The sequence below is a fragment of the Erythrolamprus reginae genome, chromosome 8, assembly GCF_031021105.1.
Source record: "Erythrolamprus reginae isolate rEryReg1 chromosome 8, rEryReg1.hap1, whole genome shotgun sequence".
In the NCBI taxonomy this organism is placed as follows: Eukaryota; Metazoa; Chordata; class Lepidosauria; order Squamata; family Dipsadidae; genus Erythrolamprus; species Erythrolamprus reginae.
In genome coordinates this window covers 54,162,732-54,176,640 of record NC_091957.1, presented here as the reverse complement: position 1 = coordinate 54,176,640, position 13,909 = coordinate 54,162,732, and the positions used below count along the sequence as shown (strand labels likewise).

At 47.6% G+C, this 13,909-nt stretch overlaps 1 protein-coding gene across 1 annotated transcript in view; it reads left to right on the top strand.

The window, feature by feature from the left end:
- Positions 1 to 13,909, top strand: part of MTMR1 (myotubularin related protein 1) — a 79,978-nt gene extending 66,069 nt beyond the window's left edge. Inside the window, 2 exon segments of the mRNA XM_070760151.1 lie at positions 1,676 to 1,852; positions 13,751 to 13,909. Coding sequence (XP_070616252.1) covers positions 1,676 to 1,852; positions 13,751 to 13,909 — 336 coding nt within the window.

Sequence of the window (13,909 nt, the reverse complement as noted above, 5' to 3'; positions counted from 1 at the left end):
GCTAATCTAATGCAGTTGAAAAGAAAGGGAGAAAAAAAAGAGAGGAAAGAAGAAAGGAGGAGGGGGGGGGCAACAAATGCCATTTAAGAGGCGACTGTAGTGGAAACAGATGCTTTATAGCACCGGAGGAAGAGAAAATTGCGAGAGGAATCCGATAACGGATTCGGAAAGCTTGATTTAATAATGGCTGTATAGGGAAGAGGGGGACTCGACTTAGAATTTTAACGACCCCATTAAACCTCTCTGTTTAATTGCAGCCCACAATATTTTAGGTAGGAATAAGGATTATACCTGGGTTGGTTGTTTCCCCTACAATACCACTTCATCGATTCTCTGCGGTAGAATTTTGCTGACATTCAGACAATTGCATTGTTTGGGCTTTTATCTGATTTCCCACCTCCCTGCTCTCAAACGGGCTTTATTCCCTGTGAACAAATGCATTACGGCTGCCCCACGCCTGTTATTTACCATACTTGCCTAAATATTAATAAATCAATTGCCCAGTAAACGTTAACTTACAAAAACACCGTTGTTCAGTGTTCTAAAATAACCCTCGTCCGTTTCGTACTGACTCTGAGAACCGCCAGTAATAGCTGAGAATTGCAAATCTAATAAATAATAATAATAATTCTAAGCAGGCAGTCCTTAACTTATAACCAGTGATTGGGCTCCTATGGTCAGGAACGCAGTTCCCGCAGCAAAATTTGGAGCATCCAATTTGCACTGAAAGATGTTGAAACAAAATGCACAAGCCATGCCCACAGTGTGGTAGTAAAAGGTTTGGTAGCCCATCACTGCTTATAACCACAAGCCGGCCTTCTCCAGGTCCCGTCAGCCAGGCAATGCTGCCTGGCGGGGGGCATATGGGAAGAGCCTTCTCTGTGGTGGCCCCGTCCTTTGGAATCAGCTCCCTCTGTTCTGTCGGGCTCTCTAGTAGAATCCTCCCAAAAATTCACAGGTACAAATTTCAGACACACACACATTTGAAAATTCAAAACAATGTTCTTTATAATGAAAATTCACTTAAACCAAGCCCTCTTTTGGTAGAGCAAAGAGCCCTCGTCTCCAACCAAACTGGTAATTTGTACAAGTCCCTTATCAGTTCTGTGATACTTAGCTTGCAGCTGTGAGGCAATTCACAGTCCTTCTTCTTCCACAAAGTGAAACACACTTTGCTCTGGTTTAGTTTCAAAGCGGGGGGAAATCAGCACACAAAAGGTCAAAGGCAGCAAAGCAGTCACGAAACACAATGATCAGATAATCCTCCACAATGGCCAAACCCACAGGCTGCTATTTATAAAAGCCTCACTAATGACCACAGCCCCACCCAACCACAGGTGGCCTCGTTTTCTTTGATAACAATCTCTCAGTTGTTGTTGCCTATGCCTCGTTCTCCGCATGCGTGGCTGTATCATTAACTCTTGTTCCGAATCCAAGGAGGAGCGAGATAATTGATCTCCTTCTGAGCTGTCTGCCCCACTCTCCTCCTCCCTGTCACTCATGTCTTCTTGGTCAGAGGAGCCTTCATCAGCAGATTCCACTGGGGGCAAAACAGGCCTGCAGCATGTGGATGTCTCCCCCACATCCACTGAACCATCTGAGTTATAAAATAGTATAATTTTGTTTTGTTTTTTTACAAACACACCTTTTCAATAACCTTATTCGTTTTCCCCAGGAGATCAATACCAAAACCATCTCTTTGTGGTCCTACATCAATAGCCAGGTGGAAGAATTCAGTAACCCTTTCTACGTCAACTACAAGAATCACGTTCTCTATCCCGTGGCCAGCTTAAGTCATTTGGAATTGTGGGTCAACTACTATGTACGTTGGAACCCCCGAATGAGACCTCAGGTAAGCTCCCCGGTGCAATTTGCCTGCGTCTTGCAAACCAGAACCACAGAAACAAGTGGCAGATGCATGTAATCCTGAGCTGGAAACGACATCACATAAGTAATCCATGGTGTGATTGACAGGAGATTAGATCCGCTGGGCTTTCTTTCTCTCCCTTCCATCCGGAGACAGCTCAGGACATAGTCACTGTGTCCTTGTTACTAAAAACTGCAGATCGAGGTCACAACTCATAAAGTTAGGATCCACTGCATAGAAAGATAGAAGATTGACGGCAGAAAAAGACCTCCTGGTCCATCTAGTCTGCCCTTATACTATTTCCCGTATTTTATCTTAGGATGGATATATGTTTATCCCAGGCATTTTTAAATTCAGTGACTGTGGATTTACCAACCACGTCTGCTGGAAGTTTGATCTTTTTAAGTCTTTTAATCGTAATTAATTGGATCAAATTGTTTTTTTTTTATTATTATTATTATTATTATTATTATTATTATTATTATTATTATTATTATTATGTCAGTACAACACAGCAAACGAGATCACTATGCCGGATTTCGTATTTCATCCCCAGTCGGGCGCTTCCCAAGCACCTAGGACTGTGTGATGTAGTGGCGAATTATGTTTGCCAATCCCAGTCAAGCGGCCTTTTGCAATTGACAGATGGAGATTTTGTCAATTCCAATGGTTTTCAAGTGTCCGCTGAGATCCTTTGGCCCTGCGCCCAGCGTGCCAAGTACCACTGGGACCACTTTCACGGGCTTATGCCAGAGTCATTGCAGTTCGATTTTTAGATCTTCGTATTTCACTAATTTCTCTAGCTGCTTCTCCTCAATTCTGCTGTCTCCTGGGATTGCGATGTCGATGATCCATACTTTCTTTTTCTCCACAATCACAATGTCTGGTGTGTTATGCTTCAGAATTCGGTCAGTCTGAAGTCGGAAGTCCCACAGTAGTTTTGCTTGCTCATTTTCGACCACTTTTTCGGGCTTATGATCCCACCAGTTCTTTGCCACTGGGAAATGGTAGTTCCGGCACAAGTTCCAGTGGATCATCTGTGCCACAGCATCATGTCTATGCTTGTAGTCAGTCTGTGCAATCTTTTTGCAGCATCTGAGTATTATTATTATTATTATTATTATTATTATTATTATTTATTAGATTTGTATGCCTCTCCGTAGACTCTATTCTATGTTGGTTGTGAGCCGCCCCGCGTCCACGGAGAGGGGAGGCATACAAATCCAATTAAGGAATAAATGAACCTGGGCATAAGGAGGCATTTTCTGACAGTGAGAACCATCATTGGGTGGGTGGGGGTGGGTGGGGTTATGGTATGGATGAGTTGAGTGATAGTAGTGTGAATGATAGGTCTGGCCCACCTGACGCTCGGGAGACAGGAGAGGAAGGGGCATCGATCTCTGGGGTGGCAGGGGGTCGGAATATCCCTGTGTTGCTGGGGAGAGGCAGTTATGGCGGGGGCCACAGAGTTAGCCGTTCCAGGGGAACGAGGGATCGTTGCTTAATAACGGTCCCTTGTTCTGGCTCTGTGAGCCCAATCTTGGGTACTGGTGGTGAGTATAACTCTGGCCCTGGGCTCAGGTTGCTGCTGCTTAATGCCAGGTCGGTGGTAAATAAAGCTCTCCTCATCCGGGATTTGATCCTGGATGAGGAGGCCGACCTGGCATGTATTACTGAAACCTGGCTGGGCCCAGAGGGAGGTGTTCCTCTCTCTGAAATTTGCCCAGCCGGGTTTCAGATATGGCATCAACCTCGACCCCAGGGAAGGGGGGGAGGAGTGGCCATTGTAGCCAGGGAGAGCCTTTGCCTGCGTAGACTCATTGCTCCGGAAATTGCGGGTTGCGAGTCTCTCTTGATGAAGTTGGACTTAGGGGTTCAGGTGGGCTTATTTCTCACGTACCTGCCTCCCAGCTGCGTGTCAAAAGCCCTGCCTGTACTGCTCGAGAAGGTAGCCGGGTTGGCGGTGGAGTTCCCCGGACTCATTGTCCTGGGGGACTTCAACCTGCCGTCACTCGGCGAAACCTCTGGGTTGGCACAGGAGTTCATGGCCACCATGACAGCCATGGACCTGACTCAAGTAGTACAGGGTCCGACTCACGAGGGAGGGCACGCACCTGACATGGTATTCCTTTCCGAGCAACTGAGTAATGGTCTGAGACTAAGGGGCTTAGAAGCATTGCCTTTGTCATGGTCAGACCATTTTCTACTACGGCTCGACTTCCTGGCTCCAATCCTTCCCCGCAGGGAGGCGGAACCAATGAAGATGTTCCGCCCCAGACGCCTGATGTACCCAAAGGGCTTTCAGACGGCGCTTGGGGTTATTCCAGAGGCACTCGTCCACAGTTCGGCGGAGTCTCTCGCGGAGGCCTGGAACAGGGCTGCGGCGGAGGCTCTTGACCGGATTGCGCCTTTGCGACCTCTCCGTGGCGTTAGACCCTGTAGAGCCCCATGGTTCAACGAGGAGCTCCGGGAGTTGAAACGCCAAAAGAGACGTCTAGAGAAGCGATGGAGGAAGAGTAGGTCTGAATCTGATCGAACACTTGTAAGAGCTTTTATTAAGACTTACAAAGTGGCGCTCAAGGCGGCAAGATGCGCGTACCATGCCGCCTTGATTGCATCAGCGGAATCCCGCCCAGCCGCTCTGTTTAGGGTGACCCGCTCCCTTCTCAACCAGGGGGGAGTTGGGGAGCCCTTGCAGAGCAGTGCCGAGGATTTCAACACGTTTTTCGCTGATAAAGTCGCTCAGATCCGGGCCGACTTCGACTCCAATTGTAAAACAGAGTCGACTGACAACGAGTCAGTCGAGGTGACTGGGGCACGTACTTGTCCACCTGTCTGGGAAGAGTTTGATCTGGTGACACCTGATGAAGTGGACAAGGCCATTGGAGCTGTGAGTTCCGCCACCTGCTTACTGGATCCGTGTCCCTCCTGGTTGGTCTCGGCCAGCAGGGAGGTGACACGGAGCTGGGCCCAGGAGATTACCAACGCTTCCTTGGGGAGGGGAGTTTTTCCATCACTCTATAAAGAAGCGCTTGTGCGCCCCCTCCTCAAGAAGCCCTCCCTGGACCCAGCTGTGCTTAATAACTATTGTCCAGTCTCCAACCTTCCCTTTATGGGGAAGGTTGTTGAGAAGGTGGTGGCACTCCAGCTCCAGCGGTCCTTGGAAGAAGCCGATTATCTAGGTCCCCAGCAGTTGGGCTTCAGGCCCGGTTACAGCACGGAAACCGCTTTGGTCGCGTTGATGGATGATCTCTGGCGGGCCCGGGACAGGGGTTTATCCTCTGTCCTGGTGCTTCTTGACCTCTCAGCGGCTTTCGATACCATCGACCATGGTATCCTTCTGCACCGGCTGGAGGCGTTGGGAGTGGGAGGCACTGTTCTTCAGTGGTTCTCCTCCTACCTCTCTGGCCGGTCGCAGTCGGTGTTAGTGGGGGGTCAGAGGTCGGCTCCGAGGTCTCTCCCTTGTGGGGTGCCTCAGGGGTCGGTCCTCTCCCCCTTGCTATTCAACATCTACATGAAACCGCTGGGTGAGATCATCCAAGGACATGGGGTGAGGTATCATCAATACACCGATGATACCCAGCTTTACATCTCCACCCCATGCCCAGTCAACGAAGCGGTGGAAGTGATGTGCCGGTGCCTGGAGGCTGTTGGGGCCTGGATGGGTGTCAACAGACTCAAGCTCAACCCGGATAAGACGGAGTGGCTGTGGGTTCTGCCTCCCAAGGACAATCCCATCTGTCCGTCCATCACCCTGGAGGGGAATCATTGCCCCCCTCAGAGAGGGTCCGCAACTTGGGCGTCCTCCTCGATCCACAGCTCACATTAGAAAACCATCTCTCAGCTGTGGCGAGGGGGGGCGTTTGCCCAGGTTCGCCTGGTGCACCAGTTGCGGCCCTATCTGGACCGGGACTCATTGCTCACAGTCACTCATGCCCTCATCACCTCGAGGTTCGACTACTGTAATGCTCTCTACATGGGGCGACCTTTGAAAAGTGTTTGGAAACTTTAGATCATGCAGAATGCAGCTGCGAGAGCAGTCATGGGCTTCCCAAGGTATGCCCATGTTTCACCAACACTCCGCAGTCTGCATTGGCTGCCGATCAGTTTCCGGTCACAATTCAAAGTGTTGGTTATGACCTATAAAGCCCTTCATGGCATCGGACCAGAATATCTCCGGGACCGCCTCCTGCCGCACGAATCCCAGCGACCGATTAGGTCCCACAGAGTTGGCCTCCTCCGGGTCCCGTCAACTAAACAGTGTCGGTTGGCAGGCCCCAGGGGAAGAGCCTTCTCTGTGGCGGCACCGGCTCTCTGGAACCAACTCCCCCCGGAGATTAGAACTGCCCCTACTCTCCCTGCCTTCCGTAAACTCCTTAAAACCCACCTTTGCCGTCAGGCATGGGGGAATTAAGACATCTCCCCCTGGGCATGTTTAAATTGTGTATGGTATGCTTGTGAGTGTGTCTGTTAGTATATGGGGTTTTCTTTTAAATCTTAAATGTTTTAAACTTGCTTGGATTATTTATGATTTGTTTTCTCTGCTGTGAGCCGCCCCGAGTCCTCGGAGAGGGGCGGCATACAAATCTAAATAATAAATAAATAATAAATAATAAGCCATGGAACAGACGTTGCCTTCAGAAGTTGTGATAGCTTCATCACAGGAGGCTTTCAAGAAGAGACTAGACTGGCATCTGTCATAAATGGTGTATGGTCTTCTGCTTGGGCAGGGGCTGGACTAGATGACCTACAAAATCCCTTCCAACTCTGTTAGTGTAATCTAACCGAATCTAAAATGATTATTTCATTTCATATCATTTCCTTTTATTGGATTTGTATGTCGCCCCTCTCCGTAGACTCGGGGCGGCTAACAACAATAATAAAAACAACGTGTGACAATCCAATACTAAAGAAGCTAAAAACCCTTATTTTAAAACCAATCATACATACAACGTACCATACATAAATTGTGGAAGCCGAGGGGGAAAGAATATCTTAATTCCCCCATGCCTGACGACAAAGGTGGGTTTTAAGAAGCTTGCGAAAGGCAAGAAGGGGGGGGGGCTATTCTAATCTCTGGGGGGAGTTGGTTCCAGAGGGCCGGGGCCGCCACAAAGAAGGCTCTTCCCCTGGATCCCGCCAAGCGACATTGTTTAGTTGACGGGACCTGGAGAAGGCCAACTCTGTGGGACCTAATTGGTCGCTGGGATTCGTGCAGCAGAAGGCGGTCCCGGAGATACTTAGAGAATTCCCCTTCCCCTGTTGAAGCTTTTTCAATAGCCAGATGCCAAGATTCGAACCATAATCACCTTGCATTCCACCTCTTACCTTTCGATTTTGCGTGGCTGCACAAGGGAAGGCATTTTGGGTGTGGAAGATTCATAACCACTAATTGCCTCCTAAGGCCTATTAGAAAGTTCATTTGGTTGCCAGCTCGGATTATCTGTTTGTGCTGACTCTACTTTTCTTTGCTAAAATAGTAGCTAATAAATAGCGTCTCAACCTTTCTCCCGAATCCCTTTAACGTGTCCCGAGAATAAAATAGTTTTCAGCTACTCGGGATGGATGCGTTTGGAAACCAGCTTGCTCAAACGAAAAAAATAAATAAAAATTGAAATTGCAAGCGACGTAGGCTGCGATTAGAGATGTTCTGATCAGCCATTATTATAAATCGCCTGCCAGCTAATGAATATGTCACTCTGGTGTGGAATTTTGGCAACAAAAAAACACCCCTCCAAAACTGCCATAGATTGTTTTGACGAAACCACAATTCGGGAAGGAAATGTTTTATCGAGCCTGCTGGGAATACAGCCTTGTATGGAGAAAGCTTTTGGTAACAAAGAACAGACGCAAATATAGCTTTACATTTTTAATAACAATTGATAAATCAGCAAACTGTTCTAAGCTTCCCCCCACCCCAAGATATAAAAGCTTGGTGCTGAAGTATAAATAGATAACTGTAGTCGACATTTCATTATCAATTATTCAGGCAGATATTAAAGCCATCTGTGATCGTTCCCGAAATAAACATGGGGAGATCTCAGACGGAGCCTTCACAGGCCGAGGTGAGGTGATGTGCTTGTTCTTTCCAGGGCAAACGAAGAAGGGATGTGGTCTTGCCACAAATAGATCTGAAGCCTTCTCACCTGGGGGTGTCCCTTGGTTGGTTGTTTGGTAGACTTCTGTGTCGCCTTTCTTAAGCGAATCAGCTCTTCTTATGTTCTTATATTCCTTCCTTCCTTCCTTCCTTCCTTCCTTCCTTCCTTCCTTCCTTCCTTCCTTCCTTCCTTCCTTCCTTCCTTTATTGAAACGGATGTCCAAGTGCCGCCTCTATGTTGGTTGAGGCAGGCAGGGCTCTCTTGGGTACCATTTGTTAGGGGTCAAGGGAAAGGGAGGGTCTTTGCCTTCTCTTTCGGCTCAAGTTCCCCATGGACAATTGGGAGGGCCACTGTGGGACACAAAATGCTGGACTCGATGGGCTTTGGCCTGATTCAGCATGGCTCTTCTTATGTTCTTATATTCCTTCCTTCCTTCCTTCCTTCCTTCCTTCCTTCCTTCCTTCCTTCCTTCCTTCCTTCCTTCCTTCCTTTATTGAAACGGATGTCCAAGTGCCGCCTCTATGTTGGTTGAGGCAGGCAGGGTTCTCTTGGGTACCATTTGTTGGGGGTCAAGGGAAAGGGAGGGTTTTTGCCTTCTCTTTCTGCTCAAGTTCCCCATGGACAATTGGGAGGGCCACTGTGGGACACAGAATGCTGGACGCGATGGGCTTTGGCCTGATTCAGTGTGGCTCTTCTTATGTTCTTATCTTCCTTCCTTCCTTCCTCCCTCCCTTCCTTCCTTCTCTCCTTTATTGAAACAGATGTCCAAGTGGCGCCTCTATGTTGGTTGAGGCAGGCAGCGTTCCCTTGAGTACTATTTGTTGGGGGTCAAGGGAAAGGGAGGGTCTTGCCTTCTCTTTCTGCTCAAGACACAGAATGCTGGACTCGATGGGCTTCGGCCCCATTCAGCATGGCTCTTCTTGGGTTCTTACGTTCTTATTTTTGATGGCATAGCCCTCCGCCCACCAGAGGCGCCTCCGTCACAAGTGACATTGAATTGGCCACACCCACTCCGACCCCTCAAGGTCAAACACAACCCTGATGCAGCCCTTAAGGCAATCACGTTTGACACCCCTGACCTGGGGGGGGGGGAAATTGCCACACTCAACCAGCCCCCCCCCCCCAAGAAGGCGAAAACACCTGTTGTCTTTCTGCCTCGGGGAGAGATGCGTGATTGTTGGGTGCTTGGTTGTACTCCATCCCTACGCCTCTCTATTGCATTATTCTAGCGGCTACCAAGTGGGTGGGATCATTTTATAGAATCAAGCAGCGGGGTTAAAATAGTCATTTCGTCCGACAGATGCTGTTCTTCCCAGGGGAGGAAGAAGGGGGGGGGGAGAGAGAGGGGAAGAGATTTAAGCGACACATTCACTGCAGGACAATTCCCCTTCGAAGGGGTGTCCTTGAGATGGCCAAAGGACGCGGGAGCCTGCGTTAAGAGTTCGGTTCCACGCCACGCCTGAAGTATGTGGCGGTTAACCGGCCTTTCGCGCTTCTCCTTGTGGGCATGTGAACGTTGTACCGCACAATGCTGGAGGAGAGTGGGCGGGGGGAATGGCCATCTCTTTTCCCCAGATGCGTGGAGGGAAAATCCCCACCGAAATGGACGCTTGTATTGGTGGCCAGGCAGAAGCTGCGTTAGGAGGATGTTGCCTTGGTGCAGTTTTACAATCCTGCACACTTGGGGCTGTCGTGCCGCCCGCCTGTTTGTGATCTACAGGTTAGATTGTTATAATTAGCTGTGCTGGGGGAGTAATAGAAGCCGCCTTAATTAAGCACCTAATAAATCCCGAAATGAAATCCACTGCAGCTTACAAGCCAATTCAGAACCAATCCTCTCTCTCTCTCTCTCTTTCCCTCTCCCTCCTTCTTTCTGTCTCCATCTCTCTTTCTTTCACTCTTTCTGTCTCTCTCTCTCTCTTTCTCCCTTTCTGTCTCTGTCTCTTTCCGTCTCTCTCTCTTTCTGTCTCTCTCCCTTTCTATCTCTGTCTCTTTCTGTCTCTCTCTCTTTCTGCCTCTCTGTCTCTTTCCGTCTTTCTCTCTTTCTGTCTCTTTCCCTTTCTATCTCTGTCTCTTTCTGTCTCTCTTTCTCCCTTTCTGTCTTTCTGTCTCTCTCGATCTCTCTCTGTCTCTCTTTCTGTCTCTCTCCCTTTCTATCTCTGTCCCTTTCTGTCTCTTTTTCTCTCTTTCGATCTCTCTTTCTGTCTCTCTCTCTCCCTTTCTGTCTCTTTCTGTCTCTTTCTCCCTCTCTTTCTCTCTCTCGATCTCTCTTTCTGTCTCTCTCTCTCTCTTTCTCCCTTTCTGTCTCTCTGTCTCTTTCTGTCTTTCTCCCTTTCTGTCTCTTTCTCCCTTTCTCTCTCTTTCTGTCTCTTTCTCTTTCTGTCTTTCTTTCTTTCTGCCTCTCTGTCTCTTTCCATCTTTCTTTCTCTCTTTCTGTCTCTTTCTATCTCTGTCTCTTTCTGTCTCTCTTTCTCTCTTTCTGTCTCTCTCTTGATCTCTCTTTCTGTCTCTCTCTCTCTTTCTGTCTCTCTCCCTTTCTATCTCTGTCTCTTTCTGTCTTTCTCCCTTTCTGTCTCTTTCTCCCTTTCTCTCTCTTTCTGTCTCTTTCTCCCTCTCTTTCTCTCTCTCGATCTCTCTTTCTGTCTCTCTCTCTCTTTCTCCCTTTCTGTCTCTCTGTCTCTTTCTCTCTCTCTCTTTCTGTCTCTCTTTCTCCCTTGCTGTCTCTCTCTCTTTCTGTCTCTCTCTTGATCTCTCTTTCTGTCTCTCTCCCTTTCTATCTCTGTCTCTTTCTGTCTTTCTCCCTTTCTGTCTCTTTCTCCCTTTCTCTCTCTTTCTGTCTCTTTCTCCCTCTCTTTCTCTCTCTCGATCTCTCTTTCTGTCTCTCTCTCTCTTTCTCCCTTTCTGTCTCTCTGTCTCTTTCTCTCTCTCTTTTTCTGTCTCTTTCTCTCTTTCTGCCTCTCTCCATTTCTATCTCTGTCTCTTTCTGTCTCTCTCCTTTCTCTCTTTCTGCCTCTCTGTCTCTTTCTCCCTTTCTGTCTCTCTGTCTCTTTCTCTCTCTCTCTTTCTGTCTCTCTTTCTCCCTTTCTTTCGTTCTGTCTCTCTTTCTCTCTTTCTGTGTCTCTCTTGATCTCTCTTTCTGTCTCTCTCTCTCTTTCTGTCTCTCTCCCTTTCTATCTCTGTCTCTTTCTGTCTTTCTCCCTTTCTGTCTCTTTCTCCCTTTCTCTCTCTTTCTCTCTCTCTTTCTGTCTCTTTCTCCCTCTCTTTCTCTCTCTCGATCTCTCTTTCTGTCTCTCTTTCTCCCTTTCTGTCTCTCTGTCTCTTTCTCTCTCTCTCTTTCTGTCTCTTTCTCTCTTTCTGCCTCTCTCCATTTCTATCTCTGTCTCTTTCTGTCTCTCTCCTTTCTCTCTTTCTGCCTCTCTGTCTCTTTCCGTCTTTCTCTCTTTCTGTCTCTTTCCCTTTCTATCTCTCTCTCTCTTTTTCTCTCTCTCTCTCTCTCGATCTCTCTCTGTCTCTTTCTCCCTTTCTGTCTCTCTTTCTCTTTCTGTCTCTCGTAGACGGGAAGCATTCTTTAAAAAACTCTCGTAATTCTCACATTTCATCCCCATTTGTCTAACCAAGCCTGACTCCTAGCAGCAGCAGCATTTCTACAACGGGGTAAATCTAAGTGGCTTTTAAGCTTGGGTTTGTGTGTGTTACTGTGTTGGTTTCAGCCCTTCAATTAATTTATGCTGCGGCGTATTGTACAATGCCAAGGGAAACAGGCAAAATCAGCCACCGGATTAAATGCAGCGTGTGAATTCAGCTGTTCAGCCCCACCGTCTCACCCATGGCGATAACTACGCACACACACACACACACACATACACACACCTGCCTTTACAACACATGCATGCATTTGCAGTGTTGAGCTGTGACTCCGCACAAGAGCAGAATTATGACCCAGAAAGTGAACAGCTGTGTGTCCCAGTGTTCAAACTTCCGTGAACGAGCTCCTTCTTTAAAAAAAAATTAAAAAAGACAGGTGCCCTTCAGAAATCTTGAGTCTGCAACTCCACAATTGCCCACCACACCTCCCTGTAGCAGGTAGGAAGGGCTTATCCGTCCCGGAAGGCCAAACCTCTGTCGCCTTGAATTAGTCATCTATGAAGCCTCCTGCAAGGTAATTTCTTCTTTTGCAGCTGGCAAATTTATTTTATTTATTTATTTATTTATTTATTCATTTGTCCAATACATAAATACATAGGAAGAAAATAGACATGTGATAATATAAAAGAGGGTGAAAGTGAACTTAGAGGAGAGGATATATGAAAGGAAGAGAATATATAGGATAGTTGGAAGAAAGGAAAGACAATTGGACAGGGGACGAAAGGCACACCAGTGCACTTATAGGAAAGTGAACACAAGAACAAGGGGACACAATCGGAAGTTAGTTGGGGGAAAGATCAAAGGCAACATGAGAAAATATTATTTTACTGAAAGAGTAGTAGATCCTTGGAACAAACTTCCAGCAGACGTGGTTGGTAAATCCACAGTAACTGAATTGAAACATGCCTGGGATAAACATATATCCATTGTAAGATAAAATACAGGAAATAGTATAAGGGCAGACTAGATGGACCATGAGGTCTTTTTCTGCCGTCAGTCTTCTATGTTTCTATGTTTCTTATGTACGCCCCTTACTGGCCTCTTAGGAACCTGGAGAGGTCAATCGTGGAGAGTCTAAGGGAGAAGTGTTGGGGGTTAGGGGTTGACACAATTGAGTCCGGTAATGAGTTCCACGCTTCGATAACTCGATTGTTGAAATCATATTTTTTACAGTCAAGTTTGGCGCGGTTCGTATTGAGTTTGAATCTGTTGCGTGCTCTTGTGTTGTTGCGGTTGAAGCTGAAGTAGTCATTGACCGATCGGACATTGCAGCATATGATCTTGTGGGCAATACTCAAATCGTGTTTTAGGCGCCGTAGTTCTAGGCTTTCAAGGCCCAGGATTGTTAGTCTGTTTTCGTAGGATATTCTGTTTCGAGTGGAGGAGTGAAGGGCTCTTCTGATGAAATATCTTTGGACATTTTCAAGGGTGTTGATGTCCGAGATGTGGTATGGGTTCCAGACAGATGAGCAGTAGTCTAGGATGGGTCTGGCAAAAGTTTTGTAGGCTCTTGTGAGTAGAGTGAGGTTGCCTGAGCAGAAGCTGCGTAGGATCAGGTTGACAACTCTAGATGTTCTGAGTCTGTTCTGAGTCTGACCTAGGAATTCCCAAAATACAAAGCAGGCTCCTTATCCTGACAAAATCCCTTCTTTTAAATCAAGTTACTATGAATTTTTCTCATTCATATCCAGTCTTTCAAGGATAAATTTACAGTCACAGATCTTATCCGGTTTGGAAAGCTGCCAGACAGATATCTTCAAAACTTGGCAAGGACTCTCGGAGGGTCACCAACCAATTAAGCGAAAGAGTTGCCTCCTGCAAACTTCCCTCCCCTTTTACTCTTATACCCCCTGGGGGGGGGGGGGCAACTCATCATCCCCCTGGCAGAGTCCAGTCTCTCCAGGTCCAACAGAGGCTTCTCCCCATCTTTTCCAGCCCTGTTTCCTCCCAGGAGATTCTTAGAGAGGCCCCACGGAGGCTTCCCCCTGTCTTTTCTGGTTACAGTTTCGGAGGCTGGGGTTGGTAAGTGGAAAATGGTTCTGGAGCAGGGGCAAAAAAATCTTGAACACCCGGTTCTTATCCAGAAAATTTAAGTGGAGGCGTTCTTAGGTAGAAGTACCACTGTATTTTGTCCCAACAGATGCCAGTCCACCAGAACCTGAAAGAACTCCTCGCCATCCGAACCGAGCTTCAAAAGAGGGTGGAAGAACTGCAGCGGGAGGCCGCCAAGCGTTCAATTTCGTCTTCCTCCGAGCGAGGGTCTTCTCCCGCCGTCAGCCCCGTCCACACTTCCGTCTGA